The 22,668-nt window shown below is 38.5% G+C and overlaps 1 protein-coding gene across 6 annotated transcripts in view; it reads right to left on the minus strand.

Moving 5' to 3' along the window:
• Positions 1-1,071: 1,071 nt before the first annotated feature.
• Positions 1,072-22,668, minus strand: part of TECRL (trans-2,3-enoyl-CoA reductase like) — a 76,496-nt gene continuing 54,899 nt past the window's right edge. For 2 of the 6 annotated variants that reach the window (XM_087916049.1, XM_026719600.2), the window contains 6 exons: positions 19,596-19,668; positions 18,826-18,869; positions 15,562-15,619; positions 14,390-14,475; positions 3,317-3,362; positions 1,072-2,637 (listed from right to left, as the gene is read on the minus strand). In XM_087916049.1, the coding sequence (XP_087772175.1) occupies positions 2,513-2,637; positions 3,317-3,362; positions 14,390-14,475; positions 15,562-15,619; positions 18,826-18,869; positions 19,596-19,668 (432 nt within the window). In that variant the 3' untranslated portion in view covers positions 1,072-2,512. Of the gene's footprint in view, positions 2,638-3,316; positions 3,363-3,843; positions 4,223-14,389; positions 14,476-15,561; positions 15,620-18,825; positions 18,870-19,595; positions 19,669-22,668 lie in introns of those variants that run through there. The other 4 variants (XM_087916053.1, XM_087916051.1, XM_087916054.1 and 1 more) reach the window with 3 other exon arrangements.

A 22,668-nucleotide genomic window follows, 5' to 3' on the forward strand; every position in this document is an offset into this window, starting at 1 on the left:
GTAATCCATTATTTTCAGAGGGGAAAGTAAGAGGCTCCGTGTTTGGAGGTAAAAGGTGTATAAGTGGCTCAGCTGTGGTAATTATGGCTAGATAGGTTTTCTTCAGATTTTATACTTTGAATAGTACATTGTCATGTTCTTTTCATGGTAAGGAGCCAAAAACATTAATAAGGCCAGCTTCTGCGCTGAGAACATCTTCATGAAGTAAGGCTGACTGACTCCACACTCTAGCTTTCTCTAGGTTGGGAGGGAAGAAGCAGTGACCTTGGGAGCTAGTATATTAGCTTTTAAAGGTTTAATCTTTTTATCAGAAAAGACTCTAGTGGGAAAAATTTGAAAGGAAACTAGATATGCTCTCATCTTGAATAGCATCAAAGGGATGATAGTCTGCTTAAAGGACAAGAGAATCTGCTTTTTAAATTTGTTTTACTTACAATTCTCTTTCATGCGAAGTGCTCCTCAATTCTTGGCTATTTTGCAGAGTTCAAAGGAGGGAGATGTCCTGGGCTAATTCCATGGTGTTTTTTCTTTTCTCCATAACTATCAACTCCAATGAAAATCTGTTATAAGTCCAGTAAACGTACTAAAAATCTAATTATATAATAAAATAATAAAACTGAGTGGAGCTGCTGTAAATGTGTGTTGCTTGGCTGATAGCTCAGACTCCTCCTGAATTAGGAAGAAAGGGCTTCCTATCATCATGTTCCTGCAGTATACAGCTTCATAGTGCTTTACAGCACTCTCTGGGTGGTTTACAATGTCAGCATGTTATCCCCAACAATCTCGATCTTTGTTTTATTGACCTTGGAAGGATGAAGGCTAAGTCAAACTTGAGCCCCATCAGGGCTGAACTCCAGGCTGTGGACAGAATTTGCCTACCATGCTTCATTCTAACCACTGAGACACCAGGACTCCTGGTACGGATGTTGTCCAGTTACAGATTACTATTCAATCATATTAAAAAAGCTGAATCTATCTCCACTTTCTGAATTGGACTACTGTATGTATTAATGATATCTAATAATCTTGCAAAAGAAAAATGTTGTATATTTACAAATATTATTGCAAGGTGTTTCAAAAGTAACTTTTCTATTTAAAACAAAACTGATACAATTTCCAAAAAAGGTAGGGAAAGAATATGATTTAATTTATTGACTTAACAGTTTCTGTGTCAAATTTACATTTAATCAATTTAAGAAGGAACAATACTGGATTTACATGCAAATTGATTGAATGAAGCATTATAACTTCATGAAATTAAAAATCCAAGTAATTTACATTCCATTATATAATCATTCCTCCTTACTGCAAACAATTTCCCCATATTTCTGGTGCTCATTAAACGAATCATAATTTTTAAGACATGAAAAATAGTATTTCCTGATCTTAATCTGATTTTCACTCTTTAAATCTATCGTATCAATAGTTACATATTAAATCTACTATTATTGGAAGTAAGTTACAGCAAGTTCAGGGAGCTTTCTCCCATATTTGCATTAAATTAACTGTTGCTGTTGATTTTCTTAACTAAAATTTAAAAGTAGTTACAGAAATAAAGAAAAAAGCTACCTCTAAGGCTTACACAGTCAGACAATTTTGTTTGATAGAAATAGCTTTATAAGATGTCAAACAAATATTGGTGAGTGGAACTCCAAATAGGTGCTTTGCTTTTATGAAGCATGGAAGAAATCAGTCCTTGAAGGTTAATTGTAAAGCAGAGCAACTTTTCATTTTTAAGTCATGGACCAGCTTGCTCATCTAGTCTGTACATGCAAAGAAGCCATTTTGAAAAGGTACAGTTGGCTGAAACACATTGTCCTTGATTTATTGCTTTGTGAAATTGAGTCATTACCTTTGCTGCCCAAACCATCAAAAGGTAATCTGGCATCAAGGTTCTCCCTTGGTGATTCTTTCAAATATATAAATTTATATATCTAAAAAGTCTTTCATACATCTAAATGTCTTGGCCTTGATTGGTTTAATCCCCACCCCAAGTTTTATTAGATTTTTATTTTAAAATAAACATCAATATCACTACATGAGCAGTGTGGCCCCTGGGTATAATTCATTTTGATACAGACATCAATAATAATATTCATAATGGTTGTTATATTAATCAAACTTATATAATCCTAGTATTAATATACACAGTTTTTTAACATAGTTATTCAGTATTATATTCCATTTTAATGCCAATGATGTTATAAGCATATATGATAATAGCATCTTTCAACTCTAATATTTTCCATCAAGTTATTACAATATTCTATTGTATAAAGATTATATCTGCTAGTATTCCTCTATTTCTTATTTCTAGCTCTATTCTAACTTCTAGTCAGGTCACCCTTGTTAATCCTAATATGTTTATATAAGGCATTGGTTTACTATTTTTAAAGCATACATTTGAATAAATATAAATCAATGTTCTACTATGTTTCTCTTGAAGAACAAAATGAATTGTGTTACACTACTTTCAACTGACCAGGATAGTACAAACCACTTTGATGTACATTCACACTATAAAGGGAATCATAGCTTTTCTCCACCTGTGTGTAATAGATTTCTTCAGATACAGTTGGTGCTTCTTTCGAGCCCATTGTACCATCTGGATTGACATTAGTAATGCAAAAACACCAACTAAAGAAAAAGAAGGAAATTGCTGGTCAACTGGGGCATTGTCAGAAAATATATTTTCTCCACCCTCGCCATCCATACAAGGTTGTTTTAGAATTGGGGAATATTTTTACTGCATTATAGCTTAAGTGAAGGGACAGGATCCTAGATAGAGTTCATGCAGTTTTGGAAGTTGTCTGAGAAGCTTTTGTTTTTAATAGCTTCTGTGTTTACTGAATATTATCTATTTAAAAATAATGCTTCCTCATATTTCCTGATTTCAAAGGAAAAAACTTATTATTTAAATTTTCCTCACTGTTGGATCAAAACATTTATTAATGGAAGGAAATTAAATTAAACAGTGCACACACTGCAAACAACTAGCCTTTAATATCATATTTTATAAGTTTTCGTAAGTAAAGTTCATCTTTGGAGGGCTACTTTATTTTCTGGTACGTGGGCATTTGTATTAATGATCATGGCAACTATTGGGGGGGCAGCCATTTTCATTTCTATCATGTGCTCCCAAAATTGCAAGTGCGCCTTTGTCTAGAAAGACTAACTCCAACAAATTAACCTTGTTGAGTTAATAGATAATAGAAATAAATCCTAAACTGATTCTTACTCTGCTTAGTTCTGTGGAAGATTAAAGAAGGCAGCTGTTTCATAGTTCCTAATTAATACAAATCATATGCATTCTTACCTGGCAGAGTTTGTGTCATCACTGTAAAACACAACCAAGAGCCAATCTATTATAGGAATAAAAGAAAAAACCTTCACCAGATGGGAATAAAAGTACTTTCTTTTTTCTTTTTGGGCTGAATTGTTGGACTCACAATAGCTTTCCATCAATGGAAGCTGTTCCATTTCCCCAGGCACCATCTAGGGCAGTGATGGCATATATTTTTAACTCAAAATTTTGGAAAATACCTACCATGACTCTGTAGACATATCACACATAGTCACACAAAAGAAAGTGAAACAATTCTCCATCTCCCTCCCACATCTATACCACCTGAACAGAGGCACTTAGTGGCAGCACCAAGGCTGAATCTGAAATAAAGGCCTTGACTTATCAAAAATACTTTAAATTAAATCTGGAGGGTGATCAATCTTTAGGATCTAATCCCAAGTATAAACCCCATGACAATCAATCAAACAATGAGGTAGGGAATGATGGTGTCAACTGCTGAGCTGGCGAATCCAGAAAAAGAAAGTCCTTAGACATTATTTTACCAAGAGTATAAACTTTACTGAATAAATCCACATTGGCACAGAAGAAGTGAAACCAGCTCTGGGCTTCCCGCGCAAATGCATGCATAGTTCATTTCCTCTTTCTCCATGGTCCACCCCAGTCCATTATGTCCACCAATCACTTCTGTTCATTTTGTTTTGGGAGCCAGCCGATCATGTTGTGACATCTGCTTTGGCTGTCCTTGGGGGGTGAGCAATGTCTCATGGGAATCAGTGATGCTTGAATGCCATTCCCCCCACCCTTGCAGTCCACTCCACCAACACCCTATTCTTTGTCAAGCTGCAAGCAAAGTGGAATATAGTTGAAAGTTCGAGTTTGTCTTGACATGCCGACCCCCCTGGAAGAAGGGTAGACCTGAAACAAGAATAAACATACAAACACATTATTACTTACAACCCAATTACTGCTACATTCCTTATAGGGGCCGTTGAAGGTACCTAGTTTTGAAACCTCTTAACAAACCTTACTGCCCTAACATCTGGAGCAGTCACCCACTCAGTGTCTGCTGATAGTTAGCCTTTCTACCGTACTAAGTACTGTAATTTTCCCTTATGATATCTGGAATTGAGAATCATTTTGATCTCATAATGCTCCTCTCCCTTAACTAAGATGGGAGGAGAAGATGGTTCTTTGGCCTAAAGCCAGATCCCCGAAAGGGTTTTAAAAGACTGCAATGAAATACTGGATATATTTGCCTTCTTGGCAACTTTAACTCTGGATTCACAATCTGAACAATTTGGAAAGGCCCTATGTATTTGAGACCTAACTTTTTACAAGGCTATCTCAGGTTTAGATACTTGATGGACAAATACACTTTATCTGCCACTCTAAATTTCCTTTTGGGGGACTTTTTCCAATCTGCTTGCCTTTTTTGGCTTTCCCTAGCTTTATTTAGCATTTCATTCATGGAAGACCATGTGGCTTTTGGAGTATCCATCCAGTCAGCTAATGACATTGAGGCTGGAGCTTCTTGTGGGAGCTCTGGCATGGGCACAAACCCAATCCCGTGGCCACTTTGAAAGGGATAAAACTTGTGCTGCTGTGCACTGAGTTGCTATATGCCACTTCTGTGAAAGGTAGGAGCTCAGCTCAATTAGCCTGCTGATAATTTATATAACAGCACAGGCATTGGTTACCTAATGAGTTGGCATATTCAGCTGCCCATTTGGTATTCCGATAGTAGGTGGCACTAAGTTCAAGGGAGGAACTTATCAATTTTAAAAATTCCTGCCAAAATGTTGTGGTGAATTGTACCCCCTGTTGGAAAAAATGTGTTTTGGGACCCCGTGTAGTCTGTAGATGTGTTGCATAAACATCTTGGCTGGAACCCGGGCAGAAGGAATCTTCGGACAAACTACAAAGCATGCTTGCTTCAAAAACAGGTCAATGAACAATCCAAATTACTGTGTTCCAGCACTCTCAGGCAATTCCATGATAAAGTCCATGTATATCTCCTCCCATGGGCTAGCTGTATTGGCTACCAACTATAGCAAGCCTGGAGACTTCCCAGATAGGTGTTTCATGGAGGCACACACAGGAAAGCTGGCCACATAGGCTTCTATGTCCTTTTCCATCTTCAGCCACCAGAACTGTCTCTTCACCAGGTGAAGGTCTTCACAAACCCAAAATGTCCTGTGGATTTTGCATCATGCCTCCTCTGGAGGACCAAAGTTCTCTGGCTGGCTGCAATGTACGCTTTACTCCCCTCCCATGCCAAGCCCTCCTTCATCATCAGGTCATCTTTATGTCTTTTGAACTATTCATCCATCCTCTAAACATCTTTTAGCAATTGTATCATCAAGTTCTGAGCTTCTTCTACTGCCTTCGAGTGCTGGCACTGCAAGCTGCCTGGATGGGTTAATGGAATTAGCTACCTCCTCTCAGGTACTTCTGTACTGGGGCATGAAAGATGGGGCATTGGCTAAGAAATTCTTCCCACCTTGAAAGTTGCGAAGGGTGAAATTGAAGTGGTTAAAATACTGAGCCCATCAGACCTGCTTAGGGGATAGCTTCCTTGGGTCCCTGAGTGCTTCCAGGTTCTTGTGGTTCATCCATACTTCAAATTGAATCTTACTGTCCTCTAAGAACTGCCTCCAGATGAGAAGAGTCCATGAGATCATGTAAGCCTCCTTCTCCCAGATAGTCCACTGCCTCTCAGTATCAGACAACTTGCGAGACATGTAGGCACATGGTTGCAATTTTCACTTTTTGTTCTTCTGGAGTAAAACTGCCCCTTCTACCACATTACTGGCATCTGCCAGGATCACAAAAGTTGAATTTGGGTGCTTCAAGACCAGCTCAGCAGCAAAAAGCCACTTCAGCTTTTCAAAGGCTGCCTGGCATTTGATGGACCAATTTAGTGGCTGACTCAGTTTGGGTTTCACTCCCCCTCTCATCTTGATCAAGTTGGTGATGGACGGGGCTATCTGGGCACGTATGGGGATGAACTGCCAGTAAAAGTTTGTGAATCCCAGGAAACTGTGCTACTGCTTCTTGGTTTGAGCAGCCTCCCATTTCAGGATTGCTCTCAGCTTGATCAGGTTCATCTCCACTCCACCATTGGAGATGCGGTAGCCCAAATAGTCTAGACTGGGTCTTGTGGAAGTCACATTTAGATTGCTTCACATATAGCTGAGCTTTGTGCAATTTTTCAAGTATTACTCTCATTAGATTTATGTGCTCTTTCATGGTCTTGGAATAAATTAAAATGTCATTCATGTATACTCCTTTGTTCATGCAGGACCTCATATATTAATTGCATGAATAATACTGGAACATCTTGCAGTTCAAATGGCATCACCCAAAATTGGTAGCAACTGAATGCAGTTGAATGCAGTTTTCCACTCATCCCTGTCTTTAATCCTCACTTGGTAATAGGCTTCCCTTAAGTCCAGCTTAGTAAAGATCTTCCCCTTGGCTAGATAGTCCAGCATGTCATTTGTGAGGGGTTGGGGATACATATTCTCCATGCATATGAATCTAATCCTCTCTAATCTATGCATAATCTGAGAGATCTAATTTGAGAGATCTAATCTGAGAGATCTAATCTTTAAAAGAAAGTACAGGGATAGCCATCCATGACTTTGCTGGCTGAATAAACCTCCTGGCTAAGTTCTTGTCTATGAGCCCTCAAAGTTCCTCCATTTTCCTTGGCATCATGGCATTCTTGGCATCTTCACTTTCGGTAATTTAGCCCCTGGCAAGATTTCAATAGCACAGTCTGTAAGGCTGTGGGAGTATGTCTGATTTCCTTTAACCGAACACTTCTGCTAGGCCACAGTACTTAAAAAATGAGCAGCTCTAACTTCTTGCTTCCTTTTAGGGTATTCACTGATTCCGCTTTCAGTTTCCTAACTGGCATTCAGCTTTTTTACTGGCTCCTGCTGGTTAGCCACTTTCTTCCTCATTTGCTACTTGTTGCTGTCCCAATCTACTGATGGATTCTGTTTCTTCAAGCAGGCTAGTCCTAAGTCCATGGTCTTGTCATTCCAGGAGGCACAATAAAATGAATAGTTGATATATGAGTCCCAGGCCTGAGGCTTACTGGCTCTGTTAAGCAAGTTGCTGGTACCCCTCCCATAAATGAGCCATCTAACTGGAGAATCGCATGAGCTGCTTTAACTTCTTCAGCCTCAACCTTAGTTTCTCCATGTCTGTAGGCTAATTAGGCACCCAAGTCCAACAAGGCCATATAGATCCCCTTAACTCCCAAGAGGGCACCCAAATCTCCACCTGGGCCATCATAGGAGTGATGGTATCATTTATCATCAGATCATATTCTCCTTTGCTGTCACTTTCATAGAAGACCAAGGTGGGTTTTCCATGAGTTGGAGTTCCTCCCCCTTTGCTGGATTAGGGAGATAACTCCACGACCTCTTGAGCTGCCTGCATTTTTTCCTTCAGCTTTGGGGTAGTATTTTCAGCTCTAGTTGGGCCAGGGTTCACAGTGCAGATGCCAGCCATGATGCAAGGCTGCCCAGTGGCCTTCCTTCCCACATCAGAAAAATGGTCCAGGTTCCAGTGGGGCTTCTTCCCCTTAGTAAGGGATGCACCCACTCTCCCTCCAAGGAGCACTGGGCATCTATCAGGCATTCTTATGTGCAACATGCTCCTGGCACTTGATCAAGTCAAGCTCCACATTTGTGGCTAACTGGTACCACACTGGAAAGTCATGGGGCACTTCCTCTGGGGCAGGCAGTTGTGATACAGCTCCTTGTTAGCATCTCCCAGAATTGATAGATCAATGTACAATCTCTCAGGTGAGCTGCCAGGGTATGAAAATCTTGGATCTACTCTGTCCCTGGCCACTTGCTTTGCTGCAGGGAGAAGATGTGGGTTTTTTGAGATCTCACAATATCTACATGAAAGTTTCTCCTCATCATGGAGAGACACTAGCCATCCAGCTGCATCTTCCTCCAAGTTTGATGTAATGGCATTAACCTCATCTGGGTTCCTTGCTCCAGGGCACTTCATGTAGTTCCATACTTGGGTCAGGAAGTAAGCAAAGTTGTTGGGTCTCTCATTGAACTGGAATGGTAAGGGAGGTGGCAGTTAGTACTCTTGCACTAGGATGTGTTCAGATAGCAACCCCACTGAAGCCAGGGGTGGTGTGCATGAACTGGCTGCCACTGGGGTTGTGTGTGCTGATGCCTGCCCTCTCAATGGGGCAGTGGCTGGGATGGGAACCATTGTCCCTTGATGGGGTCTCCACCAACCTGGGTGGGGTTGGCACCATCATCTACAGTAGGGGAGAGGAGGCAATGGTTTCAGGGTCCCTGACTCCTGTGACCACTGCTCCCCGGTGAGATGGCTCCTCAGATCTTCAGTCCGATGAACTTCTCCTTCAGCTGCTCCATCAACAGGCTGCAGCTGCAGTTGGGAACTTCCATTTGGTTGGATCAACCCACTCAGCTGCTCAGCTAGCCTTTCACTTCCTCCCCTGGGTCACCGTGACTTCCTCACACCGTGAGGAAGGATAGGCTGATCCTCTGCTTCCATCACCTTCCCCACATGGCTCACCAGCCCCTGCAAATATGGTCCTTCTATTACTCTCTCCTCTTTTAGTGCAGGCTGTTGCTCTGACTTCTCAGCCCTCTGCAAGTAGTGTGGCCACTTGCATCCCAACTTCAGCTTGGGCCACTGCTGTGGTCTCTCGGGAGGAGGCTTCCCTGGCTTCACACCCCATTCTGTTCCTTCCTCAGTTGCTGACAAAACTGCCAACCTCCTGGTGGGGTCAAGGTAGGCTGCAACTGAGAGAGTTGGTTTAAAGTCAACTGTCCAATTGGCAAATCCAGGAAAAGGAACTCCTGGGACACTATTTTACCAAGAGTATAAACTTTATTGAATAAATCCACATTGGCACAGAAGAAATTAAACCAGCTCTGGGCTTCCCGTGCAAATGCATGCATAGTTCATTTCCCCTTTCCCCATGGTCCATCCCAGTCCATTACATCCAACAATCACTTCTGTTCATTTTATTTTGGGAACCAGCCAATTGCACTGTACATCTGTTCTAGGTGTCCTTGAGGGGGAGAGCAATGTCTCACGGGAATTGATGATGATTGGATGCTAATCCCCCCACCCTTGCATTTCATTCCTTTCCCCTATTTTTTGTCAAGCTGCAAGCAAAGTGGAATATAGATGAAAGTTTGAGTTAGTCTTGACAGATGGGAAGGAAATAAAAAACCAGATATAGGAAGTAAACCTACGATCAGCCATAAAGGATAGAAATGCCTATATTCAAATGCTCAATGTTTGGGAACAAACAAGATGAAATACTGGTACATAAGGGCAAGTATGATATAATTATCATCATCAAAATTTAGTGGGTTGAAATGGATGACTGGAATTTACTGATGAATGAAATGGATGACTGGAATTTACCTCTCACCCCCTCTATCCACCCATCTATACAAACTGTTCAAAAGAAATAGACCTAACAAAAGAGGAGGTGGAGTTGCATTATATGTAAAAGATTACTACATCTCTATAGAGATGTACAAAACCTAAAATGAAAGCCTCCTACATATGGGTCAATATATAAAGAAAAAGGAATAACATTTCCATAGGTATATACTACAGGCCTTCCAACCAAACAGTTGAAATAGACAAATTTTTTGCTAACCAGTTAACAAATGTATGTAGGAAACACAGCACAGGAGTAATGAGGGACTCTAAATACCCTGATATCAACCGGGAAACAAGCTCTGCATAAAGTGGGAGATCAAACAGGTTCTTGACTAACCTAGCTGACAACTTTGTCATCTGAAAGGTAAAGGGAATTCAAGGGAAAGTTTATTGGATCTAATACTAACAGAGAAAAAATGATAGAGGGTTGAAGTTGCTGGAACTTTGGGTGAGAGTGACCATGTCATATTGGAATTCAGTATAATGCAAGTACAAACAATAGAACATAATCAAACCAATGTTTATAAACCGGCCTTTAAAAGAGCTGGCTTTAACAAACCCTAGAGAGTTTGTGAAGGATTCAATGCATTAAAATCTTAAAGGGGAACAGAACTCAAGAAGCTTGGGAAACTCTGGAAAATAGGATTATGAAAGCCTACTCCAGCTCAAAACCACTAAAAAAGAAAAACAAGCATGATTATACAAAGAACTCTCTCATAAATTGAAAGACAAAAAGGTACAAAATATTGAAAGAGGGACATATTACTAAGACAGAACACCAACAAATAACCTGAACTTGCAAAGATGAAGTCAGGAAAGCTAGACTTGCAAATAATAATAAAAAAATTCTTTCAACGTATAAAAAACAAAAACAAAAAAAAGTCAAGGAAACAATTGGTCCATTAATGAAAGAAGATGGCAAGAAAGAAACAGGCAGTAGAGAGAAAGCTGAGCTGTTTAATTTATTCTTGGCATCTGTCCTCATGCAAAAAGATAATACAGCCCAAGCTATCAAGAACATAACTATAAAAGAGAGAGACTAGGAATACAAATTAAAATAAGTAAGAAAATAGTAAAAGAACACTTATCCACTCTAGATGACTTCAGATAGCCAGGACCTGATGAATCACATGCCAGAGTTCTGAAGGATCTGGCAAGTGTGATCTTAGAACCATTGAATCATATTTTTCAAAGACCGTGGAGCACCAAGGAACAAAAGTGATGTGGTTCCCTGGACAGGGATGGCATTCAGATTTTTAAACAACCGGTTCTGTGGGCATGGCTTGGTGGGCGTGGCTAGGTGGTCATGTGACTGGGTGGGTCAAAAGAGAGAAACTTACTTTAACAATGCTTTTGGAGCAGGGGTTGAACTAGATGATCTCTGAGATCCCTTCCAGGCCTGGATTGCTTTGCTGTTTCAAAGCATACTCTGAAGCTGTTTCTAGTGGTTTGTGTGGTCCTTCCTTCTTTTCCTTTTTCTCTCCCTCTCTCCCTCCCATCCCCTCTATCCATCCATCTATATCTCATTCACTTTCCTTTCCCTTCCCTCTTTTTCCCTTCCCTCTTTCTCCCTTCCCTTCCTTTCTTTCTCCCTTCCCTCCCTCCATCCCTCTTTCTTTCTCCCCTCCCTCTTTCTTTTATTTCACTTCCTTCCCTTCCTTCCCTTTCTTTCTTTCTTTCTTTCTTTCTTTCTTTCTTTCTTTCTTTCTTTCTTTCTTTCTTTCTTTCTTTCTTTCTCCCTTCCCTTCCTTCCCTCCCTCTTTCTTTCTTTCTCTTTCTCCCTTCCCCCTTTCTTTCTCCCATCCCTCCTTTCTTTCTCTTCTCTTCTTTCTTTGCACTTCCCGTGCCCAATTTTGGGCCTAGGAAGCCTCCCTGGAGCCTCAGAAGAGCCAAAATGGGGCATGGAGGTGGTCTTGCCACACACTCCCATGCCCCATTTTGGGCCTAGGAAGCTTCCCTGGAGCCTCCTGGGAGCAAAAACAGGATGTGGGGAGGCAGAGATGCACTCCCCGTGCCCGATTTTGGGCCTAGCAAGCTCCCTGCACTTACTTGGGAGCCAGAATCAGGTGCGTGGGGACTCCTGGGAGGGGTGGGGCCAGGCATGGCCAGCTGGTCTTCAGAACTACTGAACTTGATGTAAAATTAACTTGATGTAAAATTAACATCCAGTTTGCTCAAATTGGCCTGAATGGCTGAATCCCACCCCTGGATTCCCATCATCAAAAAAAAAAAAAAAAAAGGGAAGGGGGTAAAAACACAGATGCAAGAACCTACAGACAAATCACCTGTGAAGATCCTGAAAAACCTAATCAAGCAATGTATCTGAGAGAACATAGAAGCAAGCAAAGTTGTAATCAGTAGCTAACACAGGTTTGTCAAAAAGAAATCATGCCAGCAAATCTTACTTCATTTTTCTACAAAGAGTCTAAATTAGTGGACCAGTGAAATGCAGTTTACTTGGATTTCAGTAAGACATTTGACAAAGTACACCACAACCTGCTTCTTAGTAAGTATTGCCATGGATTTGTAATGGTAAGTGTATGGAGTTGTAATTGTAATTGGCTGACAAACCTCACTCAACATGCAGTCCTTAATGAAATTCCACAAAGAGAAAAGTAAGGTTTTATACTTATCCCCCCCCACACACACACAATCAAATGCACAGGTATAGAGTAGGGGGTACCTGGCTCAATAGTAAGAACTCTCAGACTGATCTTGGACAATCATTTAAATATGATCCAGCAATGTGCAGCAACTGCCAAAAAAGCCAATGCAATCCTAGGTTGCATTAACAGAGGGATAGAATCAAGATCACATGAATTATTAGTAACTCTTTTATAAAACCTTAGTAAGATCACATTTAAATGCACGTTTGGTCACCACATTATAAAAAAGATATTGAGATTCTGGAAAGAGTACAAAAAGAACACAAAGATTATTAGGAGGATGGAGACTGTTAGGAATGATAATCACCTAACAGTTGGGTTTGCAATATATAAACCAGGATAGTCATTTAATACTGTTGTAGCTTTAAGAGAATGCTGTATTTGTGATTGGCTGAAGTTCTTCCAATGGCCATCAGATGGAGCCAGAAACCTGGTTTGTTCTCTTCTTGCATTTCCCTATTGCCTTTTGCCTGATCGTCGTTCTACTTGGATTGCTGTGAGTTTTGCAAACTGTTAGCAAACTCTGTATACTGAACTTTGTTTATGATACTGGATTATTCCTGGACTGATCGTATTGAATACTACCTGCTTTAACCGTGTATGATTTGGACTGTTGGTGTTGGACTTTGTTTACCCATTTACTGGAAGTAAAACTTACATTTTACTATTCAGTGTATCTGTATGCTGGTTGTGTGTTATTCATCACCACTCTCACTACGTTTCCCTGAGTGCACTCATTCTCCTAACGGGGACTACCTTAACAGAGGCTAAAACTGGAAGAACAGTTACAGGAATTGGATATGTCTAGTCTAGTGAAAAGAAGGACTAGAATAGCTTCATAGCAGTTCCAATATTTGAGGGACTGTCACAAAGAAGAGAGGATCAACATATTTTCCAAAGCTCTAGAAGGCAAGAGAAGAAACAATGAATGGAAACTTATCAAGAGAAACAACCTAGAACTAAGGAAAAATTTCCTAACAGAGAGAATAATTAACCACTGGAACAGCTTGCTTTCAGAGTGGGTGCTCTGGATCTTTTAAAAAGATATGGGGCAGCCACTTGTCTAGAATGGTGGCCTATTGTTCTTCTGACTTAATCCCTAGCATTCCCACTACCAATCAAAAAGGCTACCGCATATCATTCCCCAAGACTGACATGCCTTGCAATTGTCCTCATGACCCAGCACTTCTTAAGATCACATTTTTCATGTTTACATTAAGGCAATGTTCTTTTTGTATTGACAGGTCCCTGTGGCATTCCTGAAGCTGCCCTGAGTAACCCAAGACATTTATTGTTGAAGGGACCTCCGAAAATGCTCTTCTCTGACCTTTGCTGCCTCCAAAAATTGTGTGAATTCTTGCCTGATTCTCAGGGGCTGCAGAGGTTATGCAACAGCATAGCCGTTTAGTGTGACTTCCAGAGATTGTGGATCACACCACGTTCTTGTGAAACTTCAACAGCTCTTGAAAATCAAGCAAGAGTGGGATATGTTTTTGAGAACAATTGTTGTCAGGTGTTGGTGAATGCTGGCAGGACACCCAAATGTCATGGTGTATGGTCTTTGACATGTGTGAATAATCTAGTGAGTAGAAGGCAGAGACCAAAGGCAACAGAACTTGGATCACTATAAGGCTCATTGTTAATGGAGCAATTTCAGAAAGTTGAAGGAAGAGAAAATATGAAAAGAATTATCAGTCATTTGGAAAACATGACTGGCATATTTATGGGAATGTAAGTTGACTGAGTAATCAAGACATGAACATTATTAGTATGGTATCATTGGTGCTCTTCGAGATTGGTTATTTTCTTTACCAAAATAAAAACATCATCAGTAGCAATATTCTCTTCCATTATTAAAATACTGTAAGCATTTCTTCATAAAACATTGCCTATTTTAAAAATCAATTGTTTTGAGGGACGTAGGGAGGAAGGAAAGAAGGAAGAATACCTCATATGTATAATTTGGACAGGAAACAAGTGTAAAAATCCATGTGAAAGGATTGAGTGTTGGACTTGGAAAAGATACTTTATTTCCTGTTGGGAAAAAGAAAAGGAAAATATTGAGCTCAGGAATTAGAAGAGATTTATTTATTCCATTGTATGCATATCTATTTTCATTTACAGAAAAAGTACTTTCATTATAAATTTATTTTATGTTCAGGTATTTATGTTATAAATGTAATTCAATTTCAACTGTTCTTTAACTATTGTGGTTTCCATAGCTTGAATTGACATTCAAAAGATTCTCCTCCATTTTATAAGTTTATACAGGATTCCAGGAAGGAAACTATATTCCTTCAAAATGTTTAAGTTTAGCACTGCCAGGCAGGGTAGAATGTGCATTATGAATGTGCACTTATATAAAGTAGCAATATTACCATAAGATGATGAGAAAAAAAAATCCTTACCAAGACTGGAAAAATCAAATACAGGTATAGAATAGATAGCATCTTGCTCAACAATAGTAACCGTGAGAGGGATCTAGGTCCAAGTGGACCACCACTTAAGTATGACCCAGCATTTAGAGTCTTATAGTATTAATCTATACTAGTAGTAATAGGAATAATAGTGGGAAGGGCCCTTGAACGTCTTCTTGTCCAACCCCTTGCTCATCCATTCTATGAAATCCCCCCTGTTCCCAGGCACAGGAATATGGCAGCATGGAAGCTTCTGGTGCTAATATGGCTTCCAAGGCTGACACAAGGAAGAAAAAATAAGGAAAAGGGGGAAGGAAGAAGAAAGGAGAATGAAGAGGGAAGGAAAAAGAAGAAAAGGAAGAAAGGAAAGAAGGAAGGAAAGAAGGAAGGTGATTATAATGAGAGGGAGGGAAGTTTGAGGAAAGTCCTGCTTTAGCATTTGGCCACCACTGATGCCCCAACACGAGTGATGTCAAGTTGGCCACGCCCACCCCAGCCACTTCCATCCGGCCCTTCAAGGTCAAACACAACCCTGATGCAGCCTTAATGAAATCGATTTTGATACCCTTGATCTAGAGAACCAGAAAGAAACATTGTCCTTGCCCAGTTTTCTCTTTGCATTAAGATAGTTTACGATACTCAAACATTAAGAATAATGCTATGAAAAAATTAAAAGTTAGGAACTGAAAAATAAACTACAAACCTGACTGATTTTGATGAACCAAAGCCACATTGATAAAATGGTTTCCAGCTTCACATACCTGTAAAATATTTCAAATTTATTTCAATTTTTTTGTACAGTTGGACATTATAATTCTGTAACCTATTGATATATTATCTGGCAAGCCTAGTAAATACAGGTTAAGAAAAAGCAAGCGAGGGAAGAAGGCGGAGCCTCCTCACTGACAGACCGTAGATCGTGACTCTCTGTGGCTATGGTCCATGCTCTTTTGTTGGAGAGCCCTGATCATTACAATTAGGGTCTGAAGCTGCCTTGGAGGGGCGGTGGAGTAAGGGGAAGCCGCAAGCCAGGTTGAGGGACCGCATATCCCGCCACTTGGGCTTGGTCTTTTTCCCCCCGAAGATGACTGCAGCGGTTGTTCAAAATGGCCACCCCGAAGAGGATGACTCAGCTGGATTAAGATTTGTGCAGGAGGGAAGAAAGAGGTGGATTACATCTGAACTGGGAGAACTGGGCAATACAACTAAACAAAAGTACCCTGGGATTAAAGTAACATGGAATTTTTAAGAAAAGAAAAGTGAGCAGTGAAATTACAAAGGGACAGGAAAAAAAAAAGAAAATATTTTTGACAATTAAGCGGGGCTTTGAATCGGGAAAGGAAGAAGCTGGAACTAAAGATTTAATTAAATTGGACTAAAATATTTTGGGAATAAACAGGCATAAAATAAAGCTGGACTTAAGATTGTCAAATAATAATAATAATAAAGTTTACAAATTGGAGACTGGACTGGACTGGAATATTGAGGTTCGAAAAACCCTAAATAAAAAATAGGGGGAAAAGGTGAAGACTTTGTAAAATGGAGAATGCCACCTTTTGACAAAAAGGGAAAGCATCCTGTTTCTAAATGAACTTGTGTGGATATAACATTAAAGAAATATTGAAACAAAGTAAGAATCTTAGAAAGTGAAAGCAGAACCAGAATAAAGAAAAAAAAACAAGGAAAGACTGACTGTGGGATTGATTGATGTTTTTGGTATAGACCCTGGGAAGGGAATAATTGAGAACTTTAGAAAATTGAAAGAAGAAAGAAGAAAGTAAAAGTGGTTTTTTTGTGGACTTCAACAATCAAAAAATATAAGAGTGTCTAATGATGATATCTTCGGGAATTAAAAATGGAACTTAAAAATATGAGAGAATTACTAAGGAAAGAGGCAAATTACTTTGCTCTGTGTTAGAAAAAATGGAAATGGTGATTGAAGAACAAGAAGAACTAGCTTCAGAGGAGGAGGAGTCGATTCAAGGAGAAGGCATTTTAAATAGACAATTAACACAAAGAACACTACAAAGAAGTGGGGAAAGAAGGAAGGTTAAAAAGTTGAGATTTAAGAAGGCAATCAAAAGGGGGAATACCTGTGAAATCGGGAAAGGCAGAAAGACCCAACAGAAAAGGGGAAAGGAAGATATTAAGAAAGAGAGGGATATAAACTGGAATGAGAAAAGATATGGGGAAAAGAGGGAGAGGAGAAGCAGTAAGAAACAGATACATGAAATAAAGAAATACAGAAATAGTAAAATATTGAAAAGAAATTGTTTTTTCAGAGATAATGGTTGATGAATTAAAAAGGGGATTCTGCAGGGTTACAAGGGGTAATAAGAATATTTCTGCAATTAAAAATATTTAGAAAATAGGGTAATATAGATAGTGATGACTCTTATTAAAAATCAAGGGAGGAAAATATGCTGTGGAATCCAAGTGAAAAGATGTAATGATTATTATTGTAACTTCTTAAAAATACTGGTTTATTGGGAATTAAGATGAGGGAATAAAGGTATATTTTAATCATTGGGGTGTCACACTCAAAACAGTAAAAGGGGGGAAACCTATACTTGTTTTTTATTTTTAGTGTTAAAATTTGTATTAATCTAGAATTTATAAAAAGAATGCATAATGGAAAGGGAATATGACATACTAAAGAACCAACTAAATTAATAAGTTAATATAGACTATTAAAAGGAAGGAGAGACATTGGTAACTTTTTTTATTATTATCATTATCATCATCATCATTATTATTAGGCAAACACATATTGTTTATCTTTATTTTTAAAATAAATATTAAAGGATTATATTTGAAATAATTGAAATGAAACAAAAAGATGTTTCGACTGAGAGCAATGAAAGAGGCTAGAATTAATGTGTTTATTTTTCCCTTACTGAAAATTTGGAATGCAAAAGGTAATAATAGAATTAAGTATGCATATATCAATGTATAATTGCTGTCATATTTGTATGTAAAGTTGATGACCCGGAAACATGTTGTCCACTAAAAAGAGATTTTTGTTTTTAATGTGAAAAACTGAATAAAGTTTGTTTAAAAAAAAGAAAGAAAGAAAAAGCAAGCAAGCCCTATTTATATTCTCATACTATTCAAGAATATGAATGTCAAAAACATCAAGAAAAGTATGCTGTTTACAAAATGTAAAAATGTTCCTACAGTAACATCATGAACTGTGTCATCTAGGCTTTCTTCACTAGAGATTTATGGAGTACTCAATGTTTTTTTTATTAAATTTTATAGCTATCAATCGTTAGCGTGCCTGGTCCCAGCAGTTAGCGTTAAATTTATTAGGGGTTCCCAGCTTAAATGAACTAAAATCCCCCACCAAAAATGTGTTTGACTTTCAACAATTGTAATGCTGTACATTTCCCTGTTTTAAAAGTGGGCTGAGGAGAAAGTAAGATGGATTAAACATGAGAAAAGAAGCTAATGTTCCAAATGGAAGACAGTGACATTTTGGTCTTGGATAAAATCCTAGTAAGGTTGGCGGCACAGTGATTTCAAAACAAGACACTCATTTGGAACCATCCTTGATTTTTGCAGTTAGTTCTCATGTTGTGACTTATAGAGATAAATACATGTAATTAGCTAAGCATTGTCTGTTGTCTGCTGCATAGTCTGTAATTACCCTGAGTTTTCCTGACTTAGCAAATTAAAACTTTCTAACCTTAAGAAATTGCAGTTTATGAATATACTCTTTGTATGTAGTATACCTTTTTATTCATTTAAATGCTTACATGACCAACTACTATCATTCTGATATCAACATGAAAATGGCAGCTTTTAATTTTCATTTCAGAAACAAATTCAGATCATATAAAGCATAGGGCCTTCAAAGGAGCTTTTTAAAAAAATCCTTCACCAGTGTCATTCCCCTAAAGACATTTATGTATACTAGATATTTCCCACACTCATATTTATTCTTCAGCTGCTTGCCTATACATACCAGAAATCCGAAGGTAGCAAAAGAAACTTGTTTATTTCCAAATGCTAGAAAATATAATAAAACAATACATTAGTCTTAGATGATTGTAGGTACCAGAGGAACATTTTAGTATCTACAATAATATATAATTGATATATAATTCACAGGATTTTGTCTGTTTGGAAACTTAACTCTTTGATATCACAGTGTTTTGTGCATCAATATGTACTCAAAAACAAATGCTTAATTCACAATATTTAATTCAATATATTTCTACATATTTAACCCAACAAAAGGAAACAAAAATATTGATCTATTTTACATACATAATTATTATTTTGCTGCAGGTTTCCTACAGTTTATTGGATTAATCCATTTCAGACAAACCATTTTGGAATAAACCAATTAAGATATTAAATATCTCATGGGAAGCCCATATTCCACCCCAAGACGGACCACAGTTCAGTGAGATCAACTATGTTTCTCTTATACAAATGCAACTGTGATTCTGTTACAATATTTATGGCTTCTACAAAACATTATGTAGTAGCATGGCCTCACATCACAGGAAAAATTATACCGCTTTCTCACATTAGGAATATCAGATGGAGAGAAAACATGGGACAGAATTCCTTTGCTAGCAAATGTTTATAAAAATAAGTACTTTCATTGTAAAAGTTGTTTTTTTAAAAATATGCCAATGCAAAGGTAAATAATTTCCAGTCATAAGAAAATGCTAAAAGAATGCTATGTAGGTCTATTACTTAAGCACATCCCTCTGTTCTACTTACATGGAGGAGTATACTGGGGGTGGTTGATGTAGTAAGCAAACCAAGAAGTAAATCCCCAGTAAAAAGCACAGCCCTATAATGGAAACTACAGGTAAATATAATATAGATGTTGATATGGAATATACACATAAATACTATTTTAATACTATTTTATTTATTTTTATTTTCTTACCAAAAAGAGCGTAACTACCTTGCATGACTCTAAAAGAAGTACTAGGGCGAAGTTGTTCTACATAAAGTTTCTGTGTATGATGAATCACACTCTTTCTTTTAACTATCACATCAGAAAGAACACCACAGGAACAGAATAAACAGAATACAGAACAGATAGTTCCTGATCTTCCCTGACATTTTTTTACCCAAAGGACTGTTGAATCTTTATGAGTGAACACTAAAAATTACAGAAGAACTCCATTTTCTGTTCAAAAGTATATATATTTCAAATTAAACTTAACGGGAGTTTCTTATTGGTAAGATTGCTATTAAGTAAAGAATTCAGAGATATGTAATCTCCCTGAGGCAATCAAATAATGTAGATATTATGATATCTCATATTCGTCCAAAGGAGACATTACATTTAATACACTGTTATTGTCTCCTGCATTAAATGCAGCACATAACTATACTATGTCATCCAAAATGCCCCCCAACAGCAGTAGCAATTGAATCTTTTTTATTTTTCCAGAGAGTCACAGTATATTCCAGCAGCATTGAAGATATATTCAGCTAAGGCTAGCGCACAATTACTCTTTAGTACTCAGCTGGGACCTTATTCCTCTTTTATTCCTCTGGAAAGGGCACAATCCAAATTCCTAAGAGGCCTATTCAGGTAGCTCACTGCGTCCCAAATGCAATACTAAGGAGGTGCATAGGTTTACATTTTTACACATTGGCTAAAACTACTTTTTTTTTGGGTGGGGGGCAGGTTCTCTCCTTATAGAAGACAATTTCAAATCAGTATGGTTGAGGACCATTTTACAAAAACTCAGTAATTTGGTTTCTCCAGGGAAGTGCTTTTAATGATGCGGCACCCTTAGTCAGTGGTGGGATTCAAATTTTTTTACTACCGGTTCTGTGGGCATGGCTTGGTGGGTGTGGTGTGGCTTGGTGGGTGTAGCTTGGTGGGCATGGCAGGGAAAGGATACTGTAAAATCTCCATTCCCACCCCACTCAGAAAACAACAACTGAATGATAAACTGCTGCTGACCTTCTACTGCTGCACTATATAGAGTATCTTAACTTACTGCACCTCTGTATGGTTTGCCAATTGCACTGTGGCAGATAGGAAAGCACTCCAGAGGGTTAATGTCATTGCCCAGAAGATCATTGGTTGCCCTCTTCCCTCTTTGGAAGAGCTTTATAATTCCTGCTTAAGAAAGTGCAAAACATTCTCAAAGATCCATCTCATCCTGGGAACCCTTTTTTTTGAACTATTACCATCTGGCAGATGGTACAGAATAATAAAAACAAGGACAAATAGGCTGACAAACAGCTTCTATCCCAGGGCAGTAGCTCTTTGGAATTCTGCTGCATAGTGCAGTGTTGATGTGATGTCAGGGGTTTTCAGTTCAATGTGTGAAGGGTGAAGGATGTGTGTTTATGTTTATTTTCATGGTCATGATGTGCACTGAAGATGGTGTTTGATTTTGTTGTACGAGGTGCAATGATAATAAAGTAAACTAAACTAAACTCCAGGGAAAGGATACTGTAAAATCTTCATTCCCACCCCACTCCAGGGGAAGGATACTGTAAAATCCCCATTCTCTCCCCGCCCCACTAACCTGCTTTCCAGCTCTGTTCTCCTGTGCAGGGCAACAAAAGAAGACCCAGCTGATCAGCTGGGACTCGGGAGTCAGAGAATAGATGAGGTGGGGCCAGTCAGAGATAGTCGAATTTCCACTACTGGTTCTCCAGGACTGGTCAGAACCTGCTGAATACCACCTCTGCCCTTAGTGCACTTAACAATTGTATTAAAGACCTGGAAATCCAATAAGATCGGCTGCTTTTTCCAAGAAAGTTTATTTAAGCATTACCCTTTTTAAAGTAGCATGATATTTATATAAAACAACCATCCCCCAAATCCAAAGGGATTAACTTTAGCACACTCATACTTCCCACAGAAAGACAATAGAAAAAAATACCATGTGACCTGAGACTGTGCCCCTTTGGACAAGGGGTCACTGAAATTGTAGCTCATGTCCTACTATACTGTATATAGTGTAGAGCATATACTATAATGTATATACTGTATATATACTGTATATATACTCACAGATTCAATCTTACCTAATAAAATATCTGGGAAAATTGATCTTTTTCATCTGCAACTACACTATTATCAGATCAGTGCAAAGTAATTCTCCAAGTGCAGCCAAATTCTACTATGTTGTACATAAAATTAGGAACAGCCCACTGTTAATCCACCACCAATCACAGTATATTATTCTATCTTTTATTTTTCTTACTATTGTTGTTGTTATTGTTGTTATTTTTATTCTTATTAATTTATTGTAAAATAATGTTGTCTATGACTGTAATAAAAATTGATGATGACAATATTTCTCCATATCCCCATACAGCCACTGAAAACTTTTGACGGAGAGTCCTGTTTTTATTGGCTTCATGCCTAGGTCTTGCTCACCAAAAATATTCATTCCCCAAATTTCATGTGAATCTAGATTTTTCTTCCTTATCTTTCAAAGGAAATAGATGATTAACTCTACCCAAATTCCTAAGAATCCAAGGTTACAGATGGTTATTTTTCACGTGAGAGCAGCATAGCAGCATCCTATTTTTAGGTTATTATAGGATTTTATATAAATGTATGTATGGTATGATATGGTATGGTATGGTATGGCACGGTGTAGTATAGTGTAGTGTAGAATAGTACAGCACAGATTGGAAACATGCTGAAGCTAAACACCAGATTCCCTTCCCATCATTTTGGGAGATTTCAAACAAGCAAATTTAAGGAAAGAGCTCCCAAAATATTTCCAGCATGTAAATTGTCCCACCAGAGGCAAAAATACTTTAGACCATTGCTACACAACAGTAAAAGATGTTTATAGGTCTT

Source organism: Pseudonaja textilis, chromosome Z (assembly GCF_049901715.1).
Source record: "Pseudonaja textilis isolate UNSWEBS1 chromosome Z, rPseTex1.2, whole genome shotgun sequence".
Classification (NCBI taxonomy): domain Eukaryota; kingdom Metazoa; phylum Chordata; class Lepidosauria; order Squamata; family Elapidae; genus Pseudonaja; species Pseudonaja textilis.